A 19,889-nucleotide genomic window follows, 5' to 3' on the forward strand; every position below is an offset into this window, starting at 1 on the left:
ACGAGACCGGAAGCCGGAAACCGTTCGGAGAAATAAAGATCGGCACTATTTCTCCGAACGTTCGGAGAAATAGTCACACGCTTTAAAAAATATAGACTCTAGATTCTATACCTGGCCCCCCAGGAAATCGCGGTCTTGCGGCCGCGTTTTCCGTCGAGTTCAGCAATAAACCCGCGATTTTTTGCAATTTTCGCTATTTCTTGCAATTTTAGGCAAAATAACATCAACGCTTTAATTTTAACAGAATTTTAAATTCGAAATGGTGCAAGTACAGAGCCGATAGGCCTACGTAAATCATGGTTTCGGCCCAGCTCTAGTCTACTGGGCGTACTCTAAAAGCTATAATATTATAACGGAAATTCCCCAGAATATACATCATATACAACACAAACTGAGATATATAAAGATCTGATGTTAACTGATGTAAGTCTTGTGTAAGCGTGCGCGTGTAATAAGAAAGTAGGTGTGTGTGTGTGGTGTGCATATGTGTGTGTGTTAGATGTACGTGTGTGTGTGTATGTATGTGTGCGCGCATGCATGAATTTTGTTCGTACACGGGCACCTAGTCTCACGATTTACCACCTACGGTAACCGGAATGAAAATAAATCAATGTTTGTTTTTTTTTGTCAATTGTTAAAAAAAAATAAATAAATGAATACATGTACGTCTTGTCGGGCTCGCCATCGTGACCGGTCAGTGAATCTGGGCTTTTGCATCACATTGCTGGGGTTGAAGGCAACTTCGGATGACAAAAATTGAACTTGGAGTTCAGAACTGCCCGGTTACCGTGTATGTGAGACACTGAGACTACGTGCCCGGTTGCCGGTTATCGTGTACGTATACTGAGGCTAGGTGCCTGGTTACCATGTACGTAGACACTCCCTTAATTAATGTAAAACGCCTTAAGCTGCGCTGCGTTCACACGGGAGTGGTCGCTATAGAAATGATCTACATTATTATTACTATTAAATGGGGAAAAAATTTCTGTATTTTTACGGTTTGACTTAGAGTTAAAACAATACCATACTGGTTTTAAAAAAGAAAACATCTGAAATAGATTTAACAGATTACCGGTGTATCGAAGGTTTCAAGACAAAAATAGAGTAGGATCTGAATTGATTGGGGCATAAGCTAATTTTGCATTTAGAGATTGTTAGAATCTCTCATCAATTTTTTGGAAGAGGCTAGCCGTACTTAATGACGGCTAGACTAGTTGGCTAGCCGTACTTAAGTATGGCTAGACAGCTGGGCTAGCCGTACTTATTCTTAATTAATATGATGGCTAGACTGACCATTAAAAAATAGGCCTACTGAATTGTAAAAATATAAATTTTTAGTTTGCAGTACCAAAAGTATTATTTGTATTTGAGTCGAAACCAGGTGCCTTATTAATGACAGGAACATTTATATTGACCGGTGGATAAGGGACAATCACCCTACTGCATAAAACCTTCAACAACTTTTGGGCTACCCCGTCCAGGAGTGGCAGAACCTACCACTACAAGTTCTCTGAAGGCATGTCCTGTCCATACATTAACGCTGTACCGAGTGTTTGATCAAACGGGGTGGCTATACTCACTATTGACAATGTTCGTGAAGAGCTATGGCTGTTCAGACTTTTGACTTTTGAAATCCAACCAGTGTAATTTAAACTCATTTTTCATGAACTTTTCGTTGCTCTTGAAATCTGAAATTGTGCACACATGTAATCTAGAAAGTCGAAAGCATCTTTTTTGAAAAAGTGAATAAATTCAGTTGAACTGTTTTTCAGTTACCTTTCTTTGAATTTTTGTTCCTTGACTTTTTAGTGCGAGTTTACCTTGACTTTTTAGTGCGAGTTTACTACCTCATTGATTTAGAACTTTTTCTTCTTTTAAGAGAAACCACATTTCTGTCATAACTGTTTTGTTTTCAATGCTTTGTTTTGTATAATTTTCAGCATTTATATAGAACGGTTGACCACAGCCGTTTAGAATTCTTGTTTTGGTACTTCTTTAGTCTTTAGCTAATTTTCAAGATTTGACTCATTTTTAAAAAACTTTCCACAGGTATTTTTTTGGAAGGACTTGCGTATCAAGCGACCACCCCAACAAACACAATAAAGAAGTGACCAAACCCAAACCCTAACACTAACCTAACTCTCTAACTCTAACCCTCTCAATTTCATAGTTACAGGCCTAGTGGTCGCTGGTTATGGAATTCCTCACATTTTTAAAAAAGTCGAATGTTTTTCAACACGTCATTATAATCTGATGAGATTCTTTCTTTTCTTACATTTTTCAGTACTTCATAAACCAAGATGCCTTCTGAAAAGGCAAAAGTTATACCAGTGATGGTCGCACTTCGGTGTCGCCCACTCATTGAGAAGGAATTGAAAGAAGGCTGTCAGCCTTGTCTGCACACAGTGCCAGGGGAACCCCAGGTGGTTCTAGGGAAGGACAGGGCGTTCACTTACGACTTTTCCTTTGGCCCAACAGATCCACAGGGGGAAGTGTATGAGAAAGCCTGCAAAACTTTGATATCAAGTATTTTCAAAGGTAAGAAAGGAGATGCGGATGATTGATTTATCTGAGGTCAGAGTTGAAAATGAGCTACTCACTGACTGAACTGGAGTTGTGGTTACGGTATGATGTACACACATCATTGTACATAGATTACATTCTTCACATTTTGTATGAAGTATTTCTACTGTGACTGAGACCAAGACAAAATGTAAAAAAAATGGCATTCAAATTTTATACAGAGCCAAAATGTTTTAAGACTGCCACCCATTGCTGTCATGGAGAGAAGTGGTTGTCTTTAGTCAGGAAAATATATCTTGAACAGTTTCAATTTTTGTCCTGTGAAAAACTGCAATGATGAGGAGTGGTCATTTTTATACAAGTGGTTGTCTTGGACAGGTGGCTTTTAGAGAAGGTTCTGCTATATTATATATCAACGCCAATAGTATTGGCTGTAGTGTATCGCACTGTTTTGAGTGGATTGATAGAACCACTTTTTTGAAAGGGTGGTTGGCGGGTGTTGTGGTGTGGTTTGTCCCCTTTTTTCCTGTCGAACGTCAATCATCCTTGTCTCTCCTCCTTTTCTGAATTTGTTACTCTCTTGTAGAACTTCTAATTTTCAGCACTTATATTATGACCTTATTGTGTTGCAAGTGCCGTAAAACTTTCGTTAGAGTAAAAATATTTTTTAAAAACCACTCGTGAAAATCAACAGAAAAATGATTCTTATTGACCTATGCTGTCCTATCCTATGACCGTGCTGCTTTTTAAAGCCTTCATTCACCAAGGTCTCTTAACGTTTCAGTATAACCCTATATGATTTGCTAATTTGTACTCAATGATTTTAAAAATGTCAAATTATAAGATAGGGTCTCTTAGATTTGTCCCTCATGCTGGAGGTAGCTAAATAAATTGCTGGGTAACGGTTGTTTGTAAAAGTTCGTGATGCATATTATGCATATATTGAGTACTGTTGGTATTTTTTTGGTCACCCCAGCTTTTTATCTTTTCTTCTTCTGCCCCCATTCCCACCCTGCTGAAAAAAAAAAAAAATAGATGGGAGACTGGAAGTTATCCTTTTACTTTTAATGCAGAATTTGCTCTTTGAATTGTGACACTGTAAAGTTTGTTCACTTGTTCCAATTTTTTTGGGGTAAGTTTTGATTTGGATTGTTGTTTTTTTGCTTTATTTTCAGCAGTGTATTTTGTAATTTATGTAGCTTAATGTTGTCTATCAATGTTTGCAGAAATTGTAAATGATATAAGTTCTGATTTCTTTCAGCTCTTTGGGTGATTAGTTATTGTACATTATATTGATTTGGATATTGATTTCTCCTCAGGCTATAATGCGACAATTCTGGCATATGGACAGACTGGCAGTGGGAAAACCCACACAATGGGTGGATGCTATGAAGATTCGCTGACAGGGGATGAAGAGGGCATGGGAGTGATACCTCGAGTTTTACAAGATCTGTTTCAGCATATTCAAGACAAAGAGGATATTGAATTCTCAGTGAGATTGTCTTATATGGAGGTAAGTTGGTTTGTTTATGACTCTGAATTTAAAGTAAAAGTGGAATGATAATTGTAAATATTCTAGAACTCCCTCAACAAAATTTGAACAATTAAGGATGAAGGCTGCTTTGACACTGGCTGTCTGGGCCATCCGATGCTGAGTTACATTCAATTTACCAGCAGAATTTGAAAGATGGAGGGACATGTACTTTACATAGTTGCCACTTTTCCGCTAAATAGTGGAAACTTCGCTTCATCTAGCTTTTCCCGCAACTTTCCTCCTTCCTCCGCTGGACCGCTCTTGGTCGCAAATTTCATACTTATTTTTTCCCGTGGAAAACAACGAACCGTGAGAGAGACGAAAACGCGGCTTGCGCATGTCCGCCCGTAGCTTTCTACTTCCGTTCTTTTAGGCCCAGCGCTAGTTTCACATTGTTTATTATTGTGAAGCAACACCATGTCGATCGGGCATCGGGACGTTAGCGCGCCGAGTTGTCATTGAAATTGGCGGAAATTCGAGAGAAATTGATGCAGAATGCAAAAATAGAAGGAACTGGAATGAGAAAGAAGCAGCCGGTGTGTGACTTGAAAAGGTCATTAGAAAATTGAACTAGCCGTTTTTAATGAAAGAAATCGCGGCCCGTGGCACTCCTGTACAATTGCGGTCCCGTTTGTTTACATGACGGCTATTGTGGCTGCTGTGGAAGTGAATCTAGATCTAGATCGAGAAAATCTATCTCTAGATATAATCTAGATCTACACATATTTAGATATATCTAGATCTAGATTAGATAGCCACTAGGCTATAATTTTAATTCAGTTTAGATCTCTAAATAAGAAACACACTACAGGGGCACTAAGTGCAAACGGGACCGCAATTGTACAGGAGTGCCTGCTTCCTTGATCCGATACTGCTCTACGTCTATGTACAAGTTTAAAGTGAAAGAAATCTTTTTATGAGACACCAGCTGGCAAAACACACTGGATTTTTAGTCACCAAGTCCAAACTGTCAAATTGACTCGAATGCTTGTTAGTCAACTTACTGCCTTTATGTTTTTTTTGTCGTTTTCTTTTTTCAAATACATTTTTAATTCAGTTGCCTTTGGTTAACAATATTATGACAGTTTTCCCTTCCAAAACCGTAGGCTAGATTTTCCAGTATATATTACCTCTGGATCCCACTGGTTTCGGAGAGCGCGCGTACGCCTTCGCGTGAATTTCCTCCTTTTTAAAAATTTCTGAGTGGCAGCTATGACTTTATAAAGTGGACTTTTCATCGCAGAATTCTACTTCGCATATTTTTCCATGCAAGATGAAGAGTTTAAAAAAAAAATGACAACACAAGTGCCGCTTAAGTTAAAAGCATTATGGATGACGGAAGCATAGATGGGAAACTACACCAGTTCTTTTGCTTTATTACTTTTAAAAAAATAACAAATCATCCTTGTGATTTGTGTTGGAAATTTTTGTAGATAGATACTGCAAGAAGACCATGATCATGGGCTTAAAGTGAAAAGTGGTTGAAAAGTGAAGTATTTGCTGGTTTGTCTTGCACTGCTCAACTCCTTCACGTAAAGGCATGGTCATTATATAAATTTATAACACCATACTTACTGTTCTTTTTCTTTGCATTGAAAGAATTATGTTGCACAGTAGTCTGTTGTGCATATTTCACAAGTATCTTCTGATTTTGAAATGGTTGGGCCTTGACAGTGAACTTGACTACAGCAAATATTGAAACATTCAAATCTTTACAATTCTTTAAAATTGTTTTCTGTTTTGAGCCTTTATGTGGCTTTGAACTTTCAGCCCCTCTAGATTTTTTCTGCCATGACAGTTATTTTAGGAGGGGTATTTTTCTAAATCAAAGGAATATTTTCTTCTACTCAAGATAGTCTGAAGATGATAGATCAGAGTTGCTGTCACTGTTATTGTGTCAAAGTTACCGATTGAGCGATCACTTTTCCTAGCCTTTTTGTTGTTGCTATTCTTCTGACTTTGACTTTTTCTGCTACAAAATTGCTTTTTATTCTGCTCATAGATTTACAATGAAGAGTTGCATGATCTGTTGTGCCCAGTTGCACAGAGGGCAACACTCGCGATTCGAGAGGAAAGCAATGGTGGAATAAAGGTATGTACTTGATTTTTTAAGTCCTTTTGCAAATAATCACCTTGTATAGTATAATATAATATGTTCTTATCCTGAGTGATGTGATATATGGGCTGAAAATGTTACCAATGAAGTGCAGGGGGAAACTGTCCTTATATTTTACACATTTTGCGAGCAAGACACTTTTGTTACATTTTTTTTTCTTTCTTTCTTCTTCTTTTTAAAAAAAAAGATTAGAAATAATGAAAAATTGCTGTAATTTTCTATTTTAGCGACAAATGCAATCTATTTGTTCTTATTCCCAGTTTTGATGCGACACTAGGACTGCTCCATTTTTGCAGTATAATGATAATAAGATGGTACTTCCCATTTTTTAAAAATGACTAAGCCTATCGTATTCTTTATGCATCATTGTTTGTGTAACAGTTGTCTTGTCATACGGAGGATAAGAGGCTGAACTGTGTTGCCATTAAAAAAAAACATTAATAAAAAAAATAATTGCATTTATATAGTGCGTTATATCCATCCCCTATGCACTTAACATTCACCAGTTGTCTTTAAAAAAGCACCCATTTAAAGGGCATAACAACTCTTGAACAAATTTAAACAAAACTTTGGAAAAATAAAATTCAACCTGGGAAATGTCATATTTTGTATTATGAAGAAAATCAATTCACATGTTCGAGAAATATTAAATTTTAAAAGTTAAAACCAAAATTGAGTGAAATGTAAAACTTTGCAACTTACTGAAAATCAACCAATTGTGTATTAGTGCATTGAAAAATTAATTCATATGAAACTGACATTGCCAAATAAATTCCACAGACCATTTCTCCCTTGACAAGCACTGGAAATTTTGAATAACCCTGTGACATTATAATAATGAATATTTCTGGGCTAATCCTTTAGACATCCTGTTCAAAATTGAGTTTTAACTGTTCAGTTGTTTATGGGCAGTTTCCATACACAATTTGTCTGTCTGTCAAAAAGGCTGAAAGGAAATAATTGAAGGAGCTTCAAGTCAAGAGGATCCTGTGACCATTCATTTGTTAACATCTGGCTTGTAAATCATTTTCCAAACCTTTCTTGCAATCATTATCATGCAAGGGCCACTCTTTCTGGAACAAGGCTTCCTCTACAGCATTAAAAACCTCTCTTAAACCTTTTCTCTGTGTATATAGAAGAGCAAAAATTATTTGATGGTTATTGCTTTGATGCGTTACTCTTTACACAAAGTGAACAAGTTTATGATTCTCATCGCCAGATCCAGGGACTGAGAGAAGTGGAGGTGACCAGTTTCACGGAAACGATGAGACATCTGAGTGAGGGTTCACACGGACGCACCACTGGGGCGACTGCCATGAACAACACGTCGAGCAGATCTCATGCCATCTTCACGCTTAATATTGATCAGAAAAAGAAAAGTGATATGTAAGTTTGCACAGTGACAATTCCATTGGATGCCCCAGTCATGTTTTAATAAAGAAAGAGAACAGTCATTATTCTGTCTCTCTCTCTCTCTCTCTCTCTCTCTCTCTCTCTCTCTCTCTCTCTCTCTGTCATTCTCTGGCCTGTTCATCTATCTCGTCTCTTTCTCCCTCACTCCTTGCCGCAGACTTACAAACACAGGTTCAATTTTTTCATGGTGAGTCATATCTCTGTGATTAAAGGAAATTACAAGTGTGCAGTGATAGCTCTTTAGTAAGATTAATTCCTTTTGTAGCTGCTCCCTTGTTTTGATGCAGGTAGTTAGAGGGCACCACTGGTGGGCCCTACTTCTTTTTTCCTTTATTGTTTTTGTTCGTCTTATTCTTTCCCTGCACTCTATGAAATTTATATTATCAAACGTGCTTCTCCGTACTCAAACAAACAAGCACTCTTGTTGGTTGAATTGGGTCCCTGATGTGTGCTGTAATTTGAAACTTCTGTGGGACAAAGCCTCATCCTAAGTGCACTTGTTTACATTTGCACACTGCGCACCACTGTGTGGATGAATAAAGGGTTTTACAATTAGAAGTCTTACACCTTTGCTGTCCCTCTTTCTGTCTGTCAGTATTGTTTTTCCCTGTGCTGAGGAGCTTTCATTGTGACAATGTTTGTTTGTTTTTTGTTTTTTTGTTTTTTTTTACCCAAATACACACAGTCGTATTGTAATTCTCTTCCTCAGGAATGATTATTGTCGGGTTAAATTCCATATGGTAGATCTTGCCGGGTCGGAGAGATGTAAGAGAACACAAGCTGAGGGAGACCGGTTTAAGGAAGGTAATAATTCCCTTCGTTTACCTTTCCTATAAAAAACACATTGGAAAACAGGTGCATATATGTGAAGACTTGAGCTGCTTTTTGTTTTCAAAGGCTAGTGGTAACAAGCAGTAAGTCCCTTAACTTTTTTACCTTTAAATTTTGATTGCATCCATTTTTAGGTACAAAGTTTGTGTTTCCTTTAGATCAAGGCCCATGGAAACGACAGGTTCAGAGACACTGACTTTTAGACTTAATTTTAAAGGGGATTTTCTCTTCCCCCCCCCCCCCCCCCCCTGATTCTTCAAAAGACTTATGAATGATGTTATCATTTTGGGGAATTGGGGAGGGGTTATGTGGGATTGGGTGTCAAAATGATACATATTGTGCTTAAAGAGGAAGGAAAGCTCCATATAATTTAAAAAGAGCTGCAGTTTGTTGTAAGCTTTAGTTTATCATATTTTTATTTCGTTTTAATCGAACAGGAGTGAATATCAACAAAGGTCTTCTGGCTCTGGGTAATGTTATCAGCGCCCTCGGGGACGAAGGGGAAAAGAGAAATCACATTCCCTACAGGGACTCTAAGCTGACTAGGATTTTGCAAGGTAAGCTGAGTTCTGTACGTTCTATTAATGCAGGTTTTTTTCCAACTTTTCAATCCTTCTTGATTTTGTCTGTCTTTCCCCCTGCACTGAAGTGACTGTCATTTTGTTGATGTGCCTCTCTTCACTTAAATTCAAACCGAAATTAAATGGAATTGCATATGGATGACTCATACATTTTTAGACACTATATATTGGTTTCTGTTCACTGCTAGTTTCCTACAAATTTTATCCTTATTAAAGAGTAAATATAGTGATTAAGATGAAGAAGAAAAGTCTACAAAGGATGTAAATACACATTTGCAGAAATGTCCAAATTTGATGTGGCGGATAAAAAGTTTGAAGTGTAAGCCCTACAGTGAGTGTATCGTGTGCAAATTATTCTCTCCCAGATTCTTTGGGTGGCAATAGTCACACTTTGATGATTGCTTGTGTGAGCCCGGCTGACTCCAACATTGAGGAAACTTTGAACACTCTGCGGTATGCGGACAGGGCCAGAAAAATCAAGAACAAGCCTATCATCAACAGGGACCCACAAGCCGCTGAGATCATGCGACTGAAAACTTTGGTGAGAAGGATTTTCATTCACTCTATTTTTTAAATTTCTTATATGAGCTATTCTCAAAAGGTGAGCATGGGTGAAGTACTTCTTTTCCACAATCGGTGCCGACCAATTCTAATTTGAATGAAATAACAATTTTCAAAGGAGAAATGTCCAAATAAATATGATGTAATAGGAAATCGACCAGAGTCCTTGACTTTACAAAATAAATGTCAATACAATTATGTAAGGGCATTGTAACAAAATGCGTTTTGTCCAAAAAGAGAAAAAGTGTAGAAAAGCAAATTATTTTACCCACAATCTGTATGCTGTTGAAGAGTGAACAAAGCCAAATCATGGCAAAATAATTGGTTACAGCATGTGTTATGACAAAAATATTTTAATGTAGTAAAGGTTCAGCTAGTGATCCTAAGAAGAAAAAGTGGAAGGATCAAAATTCGATGCTCAGACGCTCGATTGACATGTCACTGTGTGGATTAATCGCACCTGCCAGACTTTCACAGTAGAACTGTACTCGGACCACCTCCGCCCCTGCAGATGCGTGCATGCGCATGAGCGCGCACACACACACACACACACACATACTCTAGCATGTTTATCTCTGTTTCTTTTTCTGTTCAGAATACTGTATATTTTTAGAAAGCCTACTTTTACATTAAATCTTTAATTATGCTGTTATTGATTTTTTCAGGTGCAACAACTTCAGGACCAAGTCATTAATGGAGGCCTATCCACACTCAAGTCTGAGTAAGATTTTTACTACTATTGTTCGTTGCCATAATTGAAAGCTCTGTAGACTTGAATAATGAATATGTTTTCCTTAGCAATAGTACCTTTTGACTATGGGCCTACACTGTTACTTGAAGTCAACAGACAATATATGATCTTCATTGAAAGGTATTAACTGTTCTTTCACCAGCTTTTGTGACATATATGTAAATCATATTGAATTGTCATATCAACTCACGCGCACACGCACACACACACCACACATACCTAATATATGTTCAAACTCTCTCTCTCTCTCTCTCTCTCTCTTCCTCTCTCTCTCTCTCTCTCTCTCTCTCTCTCTCTCTCTCTCTCTCTCTCTCTCTCTCTCTCTCTCTCACACACACACTCGCACACACACACACACGTCTCCAATATCCAAAGACACCAAGCCCACCCAAATCCCCGCTTTCTCCTTTGTTAACCCTCATCCTGCGGGAGCCGGGTTTATGTAGCCCGATAAGCCTATTTCGGCACCTCGCCTGCGTTCTGGTCCCGAGTCAGTGTACCTCCTGGCTCAGCGCACGCGCAGCGCGCATCCTCTTACGTGTCATTCGGGTCCCGAGTCGGATCCCCATTCACGCAGGTCAAGTGTGTGTGCGTCAGTCTGCTTGAGTTTGTGTGCGTTTGTGGCCTTCTTCTAGAACCACCTGCGTTGGTTCGTAATCGAGGCATACGTCTCATTCAAAACATGCCAAGTTGATAGCTCTAGATGTTCGTCCAATGAAATTATAGAAGAAATTGACCCACTTAGACATGAGGAGCTCGAAAGGATAGTCAGGAAACATGACTTCCATTTTTCTATACAAAATATTTCAAATGAGCTTGATTTTGTATGAAATGATACTACCTGATAAAAAATGAGCTTGTTTAATAGTTTTGAATATCCTTGTGCAGGTACATAGAACAATTTGAGTGTAAAACATTCGGAAATTGACCTAAATTATCCCTTTTCGAACCTCAGGTCATTCATAACAACAAGAGCGTCCAGAAAGGTTATTCAAATGGGCGTAACTACTCGTAATGTCTTATCAGCTTGTGAGAGGGGGTTATTCATGTGTTTGTAACACTTTATAAATAGAATGCTATGAAGGATAGAGCGTTATTTTCATCATCAGTTAACACACTCCCGCGGTATTCATGGCGAAAACACACGTTTCCCGGCGCGCGTGCTGTACACCAACAGTACACACTGAGTGACCCTGGCGGCCTGCCCGGCGAGTCCGACGTAATCGGTTGATGATAAGATACGCATCTGGGCACAGACGCAGGATAAAAGTTAATTTAGACCTACCTCCACAGAGCAATTGACAATTGAGTGTTAAATAATATGAAGGTTTGTTAAGTTTCCAAAGTATAAAAAAACCCAGCCAAATAATCACTTCCTCACCAAAGAATGCCTGCCAGCACCTCGTGTGTATTTTGAGGCTTGTTTTCATTGATTCCGATGTTTAAAAGAACTGATATTCCTACTAAGCATGATTAAAGAATCTTGAACAGGTTTCCCACAGTAATATGTACTGGGTCATTCCATGAAAAATTAAACTTCCATGACATGTGTAATGCAAAACCTGCACCAAAAAAAAATCTTAATAGTGATAGAACCCCCACCTCACCTCCTTTTTCTTTTGTGTGTCCCTGCTCACAGCTTTCTCCAGCTGGTCATCTCTGCATTACGTGTGTCACTGCAGTTTTATTTATCATGGAAGGCCCTACTTTGTCCTAAGTGGTTATATATCATTATCGTTGTCATTAAGTGCCAGATCTTAATCGGACATCAACAATCATGGTTGGCCACTTATTTTTCCTAGCTCGAATGCTCTAAAAAAATCAATATCATTTTTATTATTACCCCCGTTACCCATCAGATTGAGTTCTCTTGTTTATATGGAAATTTTTTTCCTCTGCCTTTAGCACCAGCAGTAGTACCATCGCTTCTGTAGACAGCAACGCTGACGAGTTAGCAAAACTGACACAGCGGGTGAAAGAGCTGGAGAAAGAGAATGACCATTTGACGAGAGAGCTGCAGCGATCGGTGGCAGAGAGCACCAGCATGCTGGACCAGGTGATGAAGCTGGAGGCCAGCAACGACAGGCTCAAGCTGAGGATCAACCAGATCAAAGACTACGTCGGGTTTGTTTTGTTTTACTTTTTAATAAATGATAATGATAAACAACTTTTGTTTTGGGCCAATTCCTGCTCAAGAGCAAGCTCTATGTACTTGACAATCTATAGTCGAAATTGTCTAAGAAGGATACAGATTTCCAAGCGAAAAATTTGCCGTCCATACAGGTGGCCACCTTACATGGTGTCATTCCAATGTTTTAAACAGGGCAAGCGGGGTAATGGGTTGTGGCTATTTATACAGATGACTGTCTTATACAGATGGCCATCGTGTAGTTTTGACTATGTTTCATATTCTTATTTACCCAATTAGATGTTTTCTCCACCAGTGTATGATATAGGATCTTCGCGTTGCTCATTGAGGATGTGTTTTATTCGTATACAGGAGAAGATATTTCATTTAGTATCCTAGATAACCTGCTTTGATGTAATGTTTACCCCCCTGACGGGGTTTGACAGACAGGTTTTTATTAAAAGGTCCCCAAAAAGTCAGACATAACAAAAGTGTCAAATAAACTGCAAAAGATATATTATAAACTTAAATTTTCATTCAAACAATGGTCATTATTTATAGGCTTTTCCTCTATTTTTGTTGGTTAAGAATGGTTCTTGTTCTGTCTTTTTTTCGTCCTCGTGATCTGCCCCAACTACTACATCTTAGTTTTATCCCTTGTCAATGTCCGATTCTCTTTCTCTTTCTGACAAGGCCAGGCATTGATTCTTCATTTAATTTTCTCCTTCATTGTAATGATGACCATACAGATCACCATCATGAGAGGGATCAATAATATGTCTAAATTCACACTTGATTCAGATAACAAAAAGTCCAAGAAACCAAAGAAAAAAGCATTAGATTCAAACAAATGTTACTCGCAAACCAAAAGTTCTGCTGACCACGTTGGTCGAACAAGATTTCCTGTTTAATCAGTTACAAGAAAATCCCAATAGCTACTGGTAGTGAAAGTGAAACTACCTGGCGATGATGGGAGATTTTGGTGGGAATGAAGTTCTTATTCACTGTTGCATACACACACACACCCCCCCCCCCCCCCCCCACGTTTTAGAAAACTAACAATAATTTACCCCTGACTAGTTCATTCATTTCCCATTTAATTTATTTTCTTTTGACACCTTGTGACATGACTTTTGGCTTTGATTTCATTTCTTTTTCGAAGGATTAATTTGGAACTGTTGCATTTTGAAGCTTATTTATGACACATTTGTTCATTGTTCTTTCTTTCTTCTCTTTCCTTCCCCCCGGGGCAGTACCACTGACTAGTGTCTTTAGGCCATTCCGAAAGGGGGGACATTTCTCGTTCAAGCATAATAGAATTGTAAATGGGCTGATTCATGTCATGCTCATTACTGTGCCTGATCTACAACAGGGAACTGCTGCTTTTTCTTTCCTAATCCTTACCATTGTCATTTTTTTTCTACTTCTTTTGTATGTTTGTCACTCTCTTGTGACCTGCTATTTCCGGGGTGCCTTGATAGTTGAAGCAGACCTTGAGCTGTTGAAGCTAGAGAGGTGAGCAGAGTAAGTCTGATTCCCTGTAAAGACTTCTCTGTTGACACCCACCCCATGGCGCTCATACGACCTTATGCAGTTGCGAGCGCCGTAAAACCCTTTACTATTTTTTTTTTTTAAACTTCTCTTTCCAAGGATTGATTTGGAACTGCTGAGTTTTGGTTCGTGTTTTGAATCTTTTTTAGAGTATATTTGTACATTATTCTTTCTTTTCTTTTCAAGGATTGATTTGGAACTTTTGAGCTCCAGTGTTGACGTGGAGAGTAACCCTCAGGCCAAGGCTGAGCTGGAGAAACTCCAGAAACTGACGCAGACGGTCATTGAGGACAACACAGAGGAGGAGGAAGAGGAGGAGGAAGATGCTGAGGTGATGACATGCCGCTTTCTTGGGATAGTTTCTTTTCGTAGGTGGGGTTGGCATAATAATAATAATAATGATTTAAATAATTTTAATAGCGTCTACTCCTGTGTGCACACAGCTCCGGGCACTTAACATAACTGAGTAGCAACATGACAAAACAAATAACTTTTTGCACTCTGTTGTTTCAAGATGTCACTCAAATTCATAAATGTGTTTCTGACTCCCCCAACTTCAAGTGCCTGTAAATTTGGAACCAGGGCCAATAGAATAATACTGTTTACACCCACTTGTCAGGCTTAACACTTTGCCATCACAAGATTCATATAGTAAGAACTCTTGCCTTCAAAGGCAAAGGCATTTTGGGGAAAGTCCAAAGAAACTGGGTGGTAAACATCGCCAATCTGTGAGATGAGGCAGCAAAGTGTTAAACTGTTCATTAGTTCAGAGATGCCAACCAGTACGATTTTACGTATTTTAGTACGATTTTTTTTTCGAAAATACGCGAATACAACTTTTCATGAAAAAATACGCATCCTGGAATGCGAAAAATACGAGATTCAGCTTGGGCGAGTAAACCTAATTATCTCAAGTCGCATCTTTTAAAATAGTATCAGTATCGCAGAACTGGAATATTTGAAAACCAAGTCCGATAAGGTCAGTAAGTTCATTTTTGCCGGTCGCAATCGTGATATTATATTCGTTCAGCTTTTCCTCGTCCGGGGAGTACGTTTCACTTTCACGCGTATAGGCAGCTATAGCGGCAGGCGGAAGCGTATGTGACACTGAGGCTCGATTGGGAAAATCAAGATCTACTTTCGCTTTCGCTACCACCAAGAAGTTTGCCAGCAGTTGTCTGATAATGCAACATTTGTGGCATGCAGGTTGTGCTGTATAAATGCAATGTCGTCGTGCAAATAAAATGTAATAAACACTCGGACTCGTCGCTTTGGCTGTTGCTTGTGGTAAAAAAAAAAGAAAAGAAAATACAAGCGTCGTCCGATTTTTAGATTGTCTGGCTCGCCATCGTGACCGGTCACCGAACCTGCGCGCATTCGCGTCATAAATAAATGCGGCATCGTGTGAGTAAAGACCGTCTTTGGTGGGAGTAACGGGGTTGCAAAGTATATGACTACGGAATAGGGGAGGAGATTATTGATTTTTTTGGGTTTAAGATACTATCGGGGGGTGGTTAAGGTAACACCAGAGGACAAAAACCTGGAAGCGCATTTCAGAATTTTGATTAGAGCTTTCTGCTAAGCGCGCGTTGGTGCAGGCCGTGTGCGGAATCGGGACCCCTCATACTTTGCAAGTCTGTGTTATTGAAATAAAGTGTTCGCGTTTCATTGGATGGGTGAAAGTAATTATACCTACTTGGGTGGGTGATAGTAAATTATACCTACATCTACTTGGATGGGTGATAGTAAATTATACCTACGGTGTATGTTGTAGCTTTCTGTTCAAGACTGGCAGATTTTCAGTGTCACTGCATCTTGTCCTCCCACAGTTGTTACAACTCTCACAGTGCACGGGTCTACTTGAGCCTTTCAAGTTATTGCTGTTCTCTGAGTTTGAGCAGTAATTTGAGTCTGTCAGTTCATAATATGAATCATGACACCCAGACTGGTATTTGATAGTCGAAATTCTTGTTCTAGGCCCTTCTGAACTCTCAAAGCAGGATTTATTTTTTATATAATAATGAGAGGAAAATATATAATAGATTGAAATACTTTTAAAGTCAAACAAGACCCCTGTACGACATTGAACACTGACATGTTGTTGACTGCATACATGTATATTGTACGCGTGTTTGCTCCCTTTTTCGAGCTGGTGAGCTAGTAATTTTTACTATTACTAGTTGGTCGGTCATGGGGAATACACATTTTCCCCTGAAAATACACATTTTCATATTTCTCAGTACTCATTTCGGTTTACTGTGGTTGGCATCTCTGATAGTTTAATACCCATTCTGTAATATTGTCAAAATGTGACGAGTGACTTATTTTGGCGGGTTTCTATACAAAGGAGTTTCTTAAAAGTGCCCAGAACATTGCTTGTTCTCATTTTATAGGCAAGGGTTATAAGGTTAAAAGTAGACCTGCATCCTTGCCGACAATCGTCTGAAATCCGAAAATCCCGACCCAACTGATGTTATCTCTAGGCCCACCTGTATTCGTCAATGTGCGAAGCGTGAGGCTTGGCCGATTGCCAGCACCCCCTTTTTCTCCGGTCGGCTTTGTCGGCACTTTCGTTTTCATGCCGACTGCCAATGTCGACGTTTCCGACATAATTGTCGGAACCCGAGTAGAGATACGAATATGAAAAAGGACGACCTAAATTATTTTCAGTTTCGTGCTCGAGCGGCCATTTTGAATTTCGTCTGTTGACTGATTGTTCGGATGTGAATTCATTCAAATCCTATTCACTTGTTCTACTAGATCTGGAGATGGGGTTTCTCGTTCAAGGCTTAGATCTAGATTCTATCTCTATTCACTTGTTCCACTAGATCTAGATTTATTTAGATTACAATATGGAGGATTCATATTCTAATTCTATTGTTATTGATCAAACCCTATTATAATAATTATAATTAACAATGTAGGCCATTTTATGCTCCTTGTTTGTTTTGAGGTGTGGGTTTTTTTTTCATTTTGGATTGTGCTGACTTTTTTACATGAGGGCAGTTGCAGGTTGTTTTTTTTTTGGGGGGGGGGAGGTAGGGGTAGGGTTTAGCTTGACTTTGGGGTAGGGTTAGGGTTTGGGGTAGGGGTAGGGTTAGGTCTCTTCTTTATTGTGTTTGTTGGGGTGGTCGTTCATTACACGGAAGTCCTTCCTTTTATGACACCCACAAAAGTTCTTATGGTTGCGCAAAATTTTAAGACAATCTGGTTGAGGCTCACATGCAGTTCTATAAAAGGTAGAAGATGTAATATACTTGATTTGAAAGTTTTAAAACATTCAAAACAAGTATATCACATCTTCTGTAGAAATTTTAAAAGAGGTGCCTTTTCAGATTATATGTGCATGTCCTGGCTATCAGTTACACTTTGTCAGTGTTTTTTTGTATTCGAAGGTCAATTTCCTTCAAAAACAAAAATACTTGGGTTTTTTCCAGGGTAAAGAAGATGAGGAGGACCAGAAGGACGACGAAGACATTGGGAATGAGGTGAGTCAGTGTCATGCAGCTGTATTATTGGATTGTTGGGCTTTTTATTCCAAGTGGAGAATACACCTTTTTGTGGGTGCTCTAGTGTGTTTTTGTTTCTTTTTTACTACCAAATGCATATCGTCCTGGTCTCTCCTCTGTCTTTTCTTTGTATATTACTCTCTTGCAGTGGGTGGTTGGCGGGTGCTCTGGTGTGGTGTGCTTCTTCTTTCCTGTCAAACATCTATTGTCCTTATCTCCCCTCCTTTTTTGTGTTTGCTACTCTCTTGTAACATCTTCTTGACAGTGTTGCTTGTCTTTACTAAAAATAAGCAAACAATAGTGGTTTGTTGGCGGATGCTCTGGTCTGGTTTTCTCATTCTTTCCCATAGAATGTCTATTGTCTTTGTCTCTTCTAATTTCCTTTGTATGTTACTCTCTGGTAACACCTCTAAACTTAATTATAGGAACGCATGTGGTTGGAGGCATCACTGGTAGTTCTTGCTTCTTTAATTTCCCTCTTTGTTGTTTCTCTCCTTCTAACATTTTTTCAACACTATATGACTATTACAGTGTTTTTGTGCTTCTCTTTACTCAAACAAACAGACAAACAATTATTTGACCTATTTTTTGTGTTGTAAGTCATGAAACTCTTACTAAAACTAATAATCATAAATAAACAAAACAAGCAGAACGAACCAAACTGTTTTGTCACATGTTCAGGAGAACGAGAAGCCCGGAGACCCCATGTCCACCCCCGAGTCGCGTGGCTTCCAGCAACAGTACGCCCTGCGCCAGGCTGAGCTGCACCGACAGCTGACGGAGATCACACGCAGCCTGAACAGCAAGCAGGCGCTGGCAGACAAAATGACGCAGAGGGATAAAGAGATGGAGTCCATGCAGGCCAAGTACGACGACATGATGAAGGAGTGGCAGGCCAAGACTCTGCAGCTGGAGAGAGAGAAGGAGCAGCTGACACATACGCTCCACGATGCCCAGGTCAATGCCAAATCTCAGAAGTGAGTTGATGTTGTTTTTTTCTTTGTTTATTTTGTTTGAGCAGATCAAGCCTCTCTGACTCTCTCTCTTTCTCTTGTACTTTCACTTTTTCCCTTCCCTTCCCCCCCCCCCCCCCCTCTCTCTCTCTCTCTCTCTCTCCCTCTCAATTCCCTCCCTCCCTCCCTCCCCCTCTCTCTCTCTCTCTCTCTCTCTCTCTCTCTCTCTCTCTCTCTCTCTCTCTCTCTCTCTCTGTTTTATAATGCATTTATTCTCTCATTTTCAAAATTTCTCTGGAATTTGAAGTAAGTCCTTTTCTTTTCCTTTTTTTCTGTGAGAATTTTGTAGCCATTGTACATCAGTTCCCTTTAAAATATACGAATGTTGCCATCTTTCCTTTCCCTCTCTCTTCCTAATGACAGGGTGTCAGAACATCGCCGTGTGCGTCTGAAGGAACTGGAGCAGCAAATGTCACAACTGAAGAAAAAGATGACGGAGCAAACCCGTATTGTGAAGATGAAGGAGAGCTCGGACAAACAAGTATCACGACTCAATGTTGAAATTCAGGTGAGTTGAGTTAGCCCATTGGGAGATAATTTTTTGAAAAAGTCAAAATATCGCTTTCATTGTGATTCAAGTAGTCAAACCTGCTTTAACACCCTCCCGTATAAGACAATCATCTGTGCAAACGGCCACTATTTTTCTCGTAGAAATTTTTATACGTCATATACATACATGCATAATACTTTAGATGTTTTACGTACACACATGTCCTTTAATTTTTAAGATGTGATATATTTATTAATGTAATGGTGCATTGAGCATTTTTTAGTAAATAAAAATGCGCAGCATGAATGCTATTTATTATTATTACTTTCTATTTCCTCCCTAGCACATTTTTTTTTTTTACATTATATTGACATTGTGTAAGACAGCCACTTGTCTTAGGTGACCACTTTTTTCCTTGACAATTTTTAGCCGTTTCAGACAATTTTGAAAATATTTTCCTCTCTACTGTTTACAAACATTAACATGTTTTCAAAAAACATTTTAATCTGCATATCCTTTGTGCAGTTGTGAGTGCTTTAAAAACTTTTAGCTATACTAAACTAAATTGCATAATTAGGCATATAAAATTACCCCTGAAGAAAACAAAGAAAAGTTAAGATTCTAGAGGTAAAATGGAAAGAAGGTTTGTGTATGTTTTCCGGTTTCATTTGAGAACATCATGAGTCATGAGTTACATCATGTGGTATGTATTGACTAGGCTGTCTGCGCGATTGCTTTATGAGTATCATCTGGCCTTATTTTGAAGTTAGTATAGAAAAGCGCCCCCCCCCCCCCCTCTTTTTTAAAAAAAGGAAGAGGCTAGCCGTACTTAATGACGGCTAGACTCGCAGTGTAGCCGTACTTATTCTTAATATGATGGCTAGACTG

General features: G+C 39.0%; 1 protein-coding gene across 3 annotated transcripts in view; it reads left to right on the plus strand.

Annotated features, from left to right (window-relative positions):
- Positions 1-19,889, plus strand: part of LOC101849286 (chromosome-associated kinesin KIF4A) — a 41,624-nt gene that overhangs the window by 2,908 nt on the left and 18,827 nt on the right. For all 3 annotated transcript variants that reach the window (XM_013081914.2, XM_005097277.3, XM_013081915.2), the window contains exons 2-14: positions 2,285-2,538; positions 3,843-4,036; positions 6,060-6,149; positions 7,393-7,559; positions 8,296-8,390; positions 8,855-8,974; positions 9,364-9,539; positions 10,225-10,280; positions 12,216-12,434; positions 14,176-14,320; positions 17,427-17,477; positions 18,180-18,475; positions 18,875-19,019. In XM_013081914.2, the coding sequence (XP_012937368.1) occupies positions 2,301-2,538; positions 3,843-4,036; positions 6,060-6,149; positions 7,393-7,559; positions 8,296-8,390; positions 8,855-8,974; positions 9,364-9,539; positions 10,225-10,280; positions 12,216-12,434; positions 14,176-14,320; positions 17,427-17,477; positions 18,180-18,475; positions 18,875-19,019 (1,992 nt within the window). In that variant the 5' untranslated portion in view covers positions 2,285-2,300. The remainder of the gene's footprint in view (positions 1-2,284; positions 2,539-3,842; positions 4,037-6,059; positions 6,150-7,392; positions 7,560-8,295; positions 8,391-8,854; positions 8,975-9,363; positions 9,540-10,224; positions 10,281-12,215; positions 12,435-14,175; positions 14,321-17,426; positions 17,478-18,179; positions 18,476-18,874; positions 19,020-19,889) is intronic.

The sequence above is a fragment of the Aplysia californica genome, unplaced genomic scaffold, assembly GCF_000002075.1.
Source record: "Aplysia californica isolate F4 #8 unplaced genomic scaffold, AplCal3.0 scaffold00151, whole genome shotgun sequence".
In the NCBI taxonomy this organism is placed as follows: domain Eukaryota; kingdom Metazoa; phylum Mollusca; class Gastropoda; order Aplysiida; family Aplysiidae; genus Aplysia; species Aplysia californica.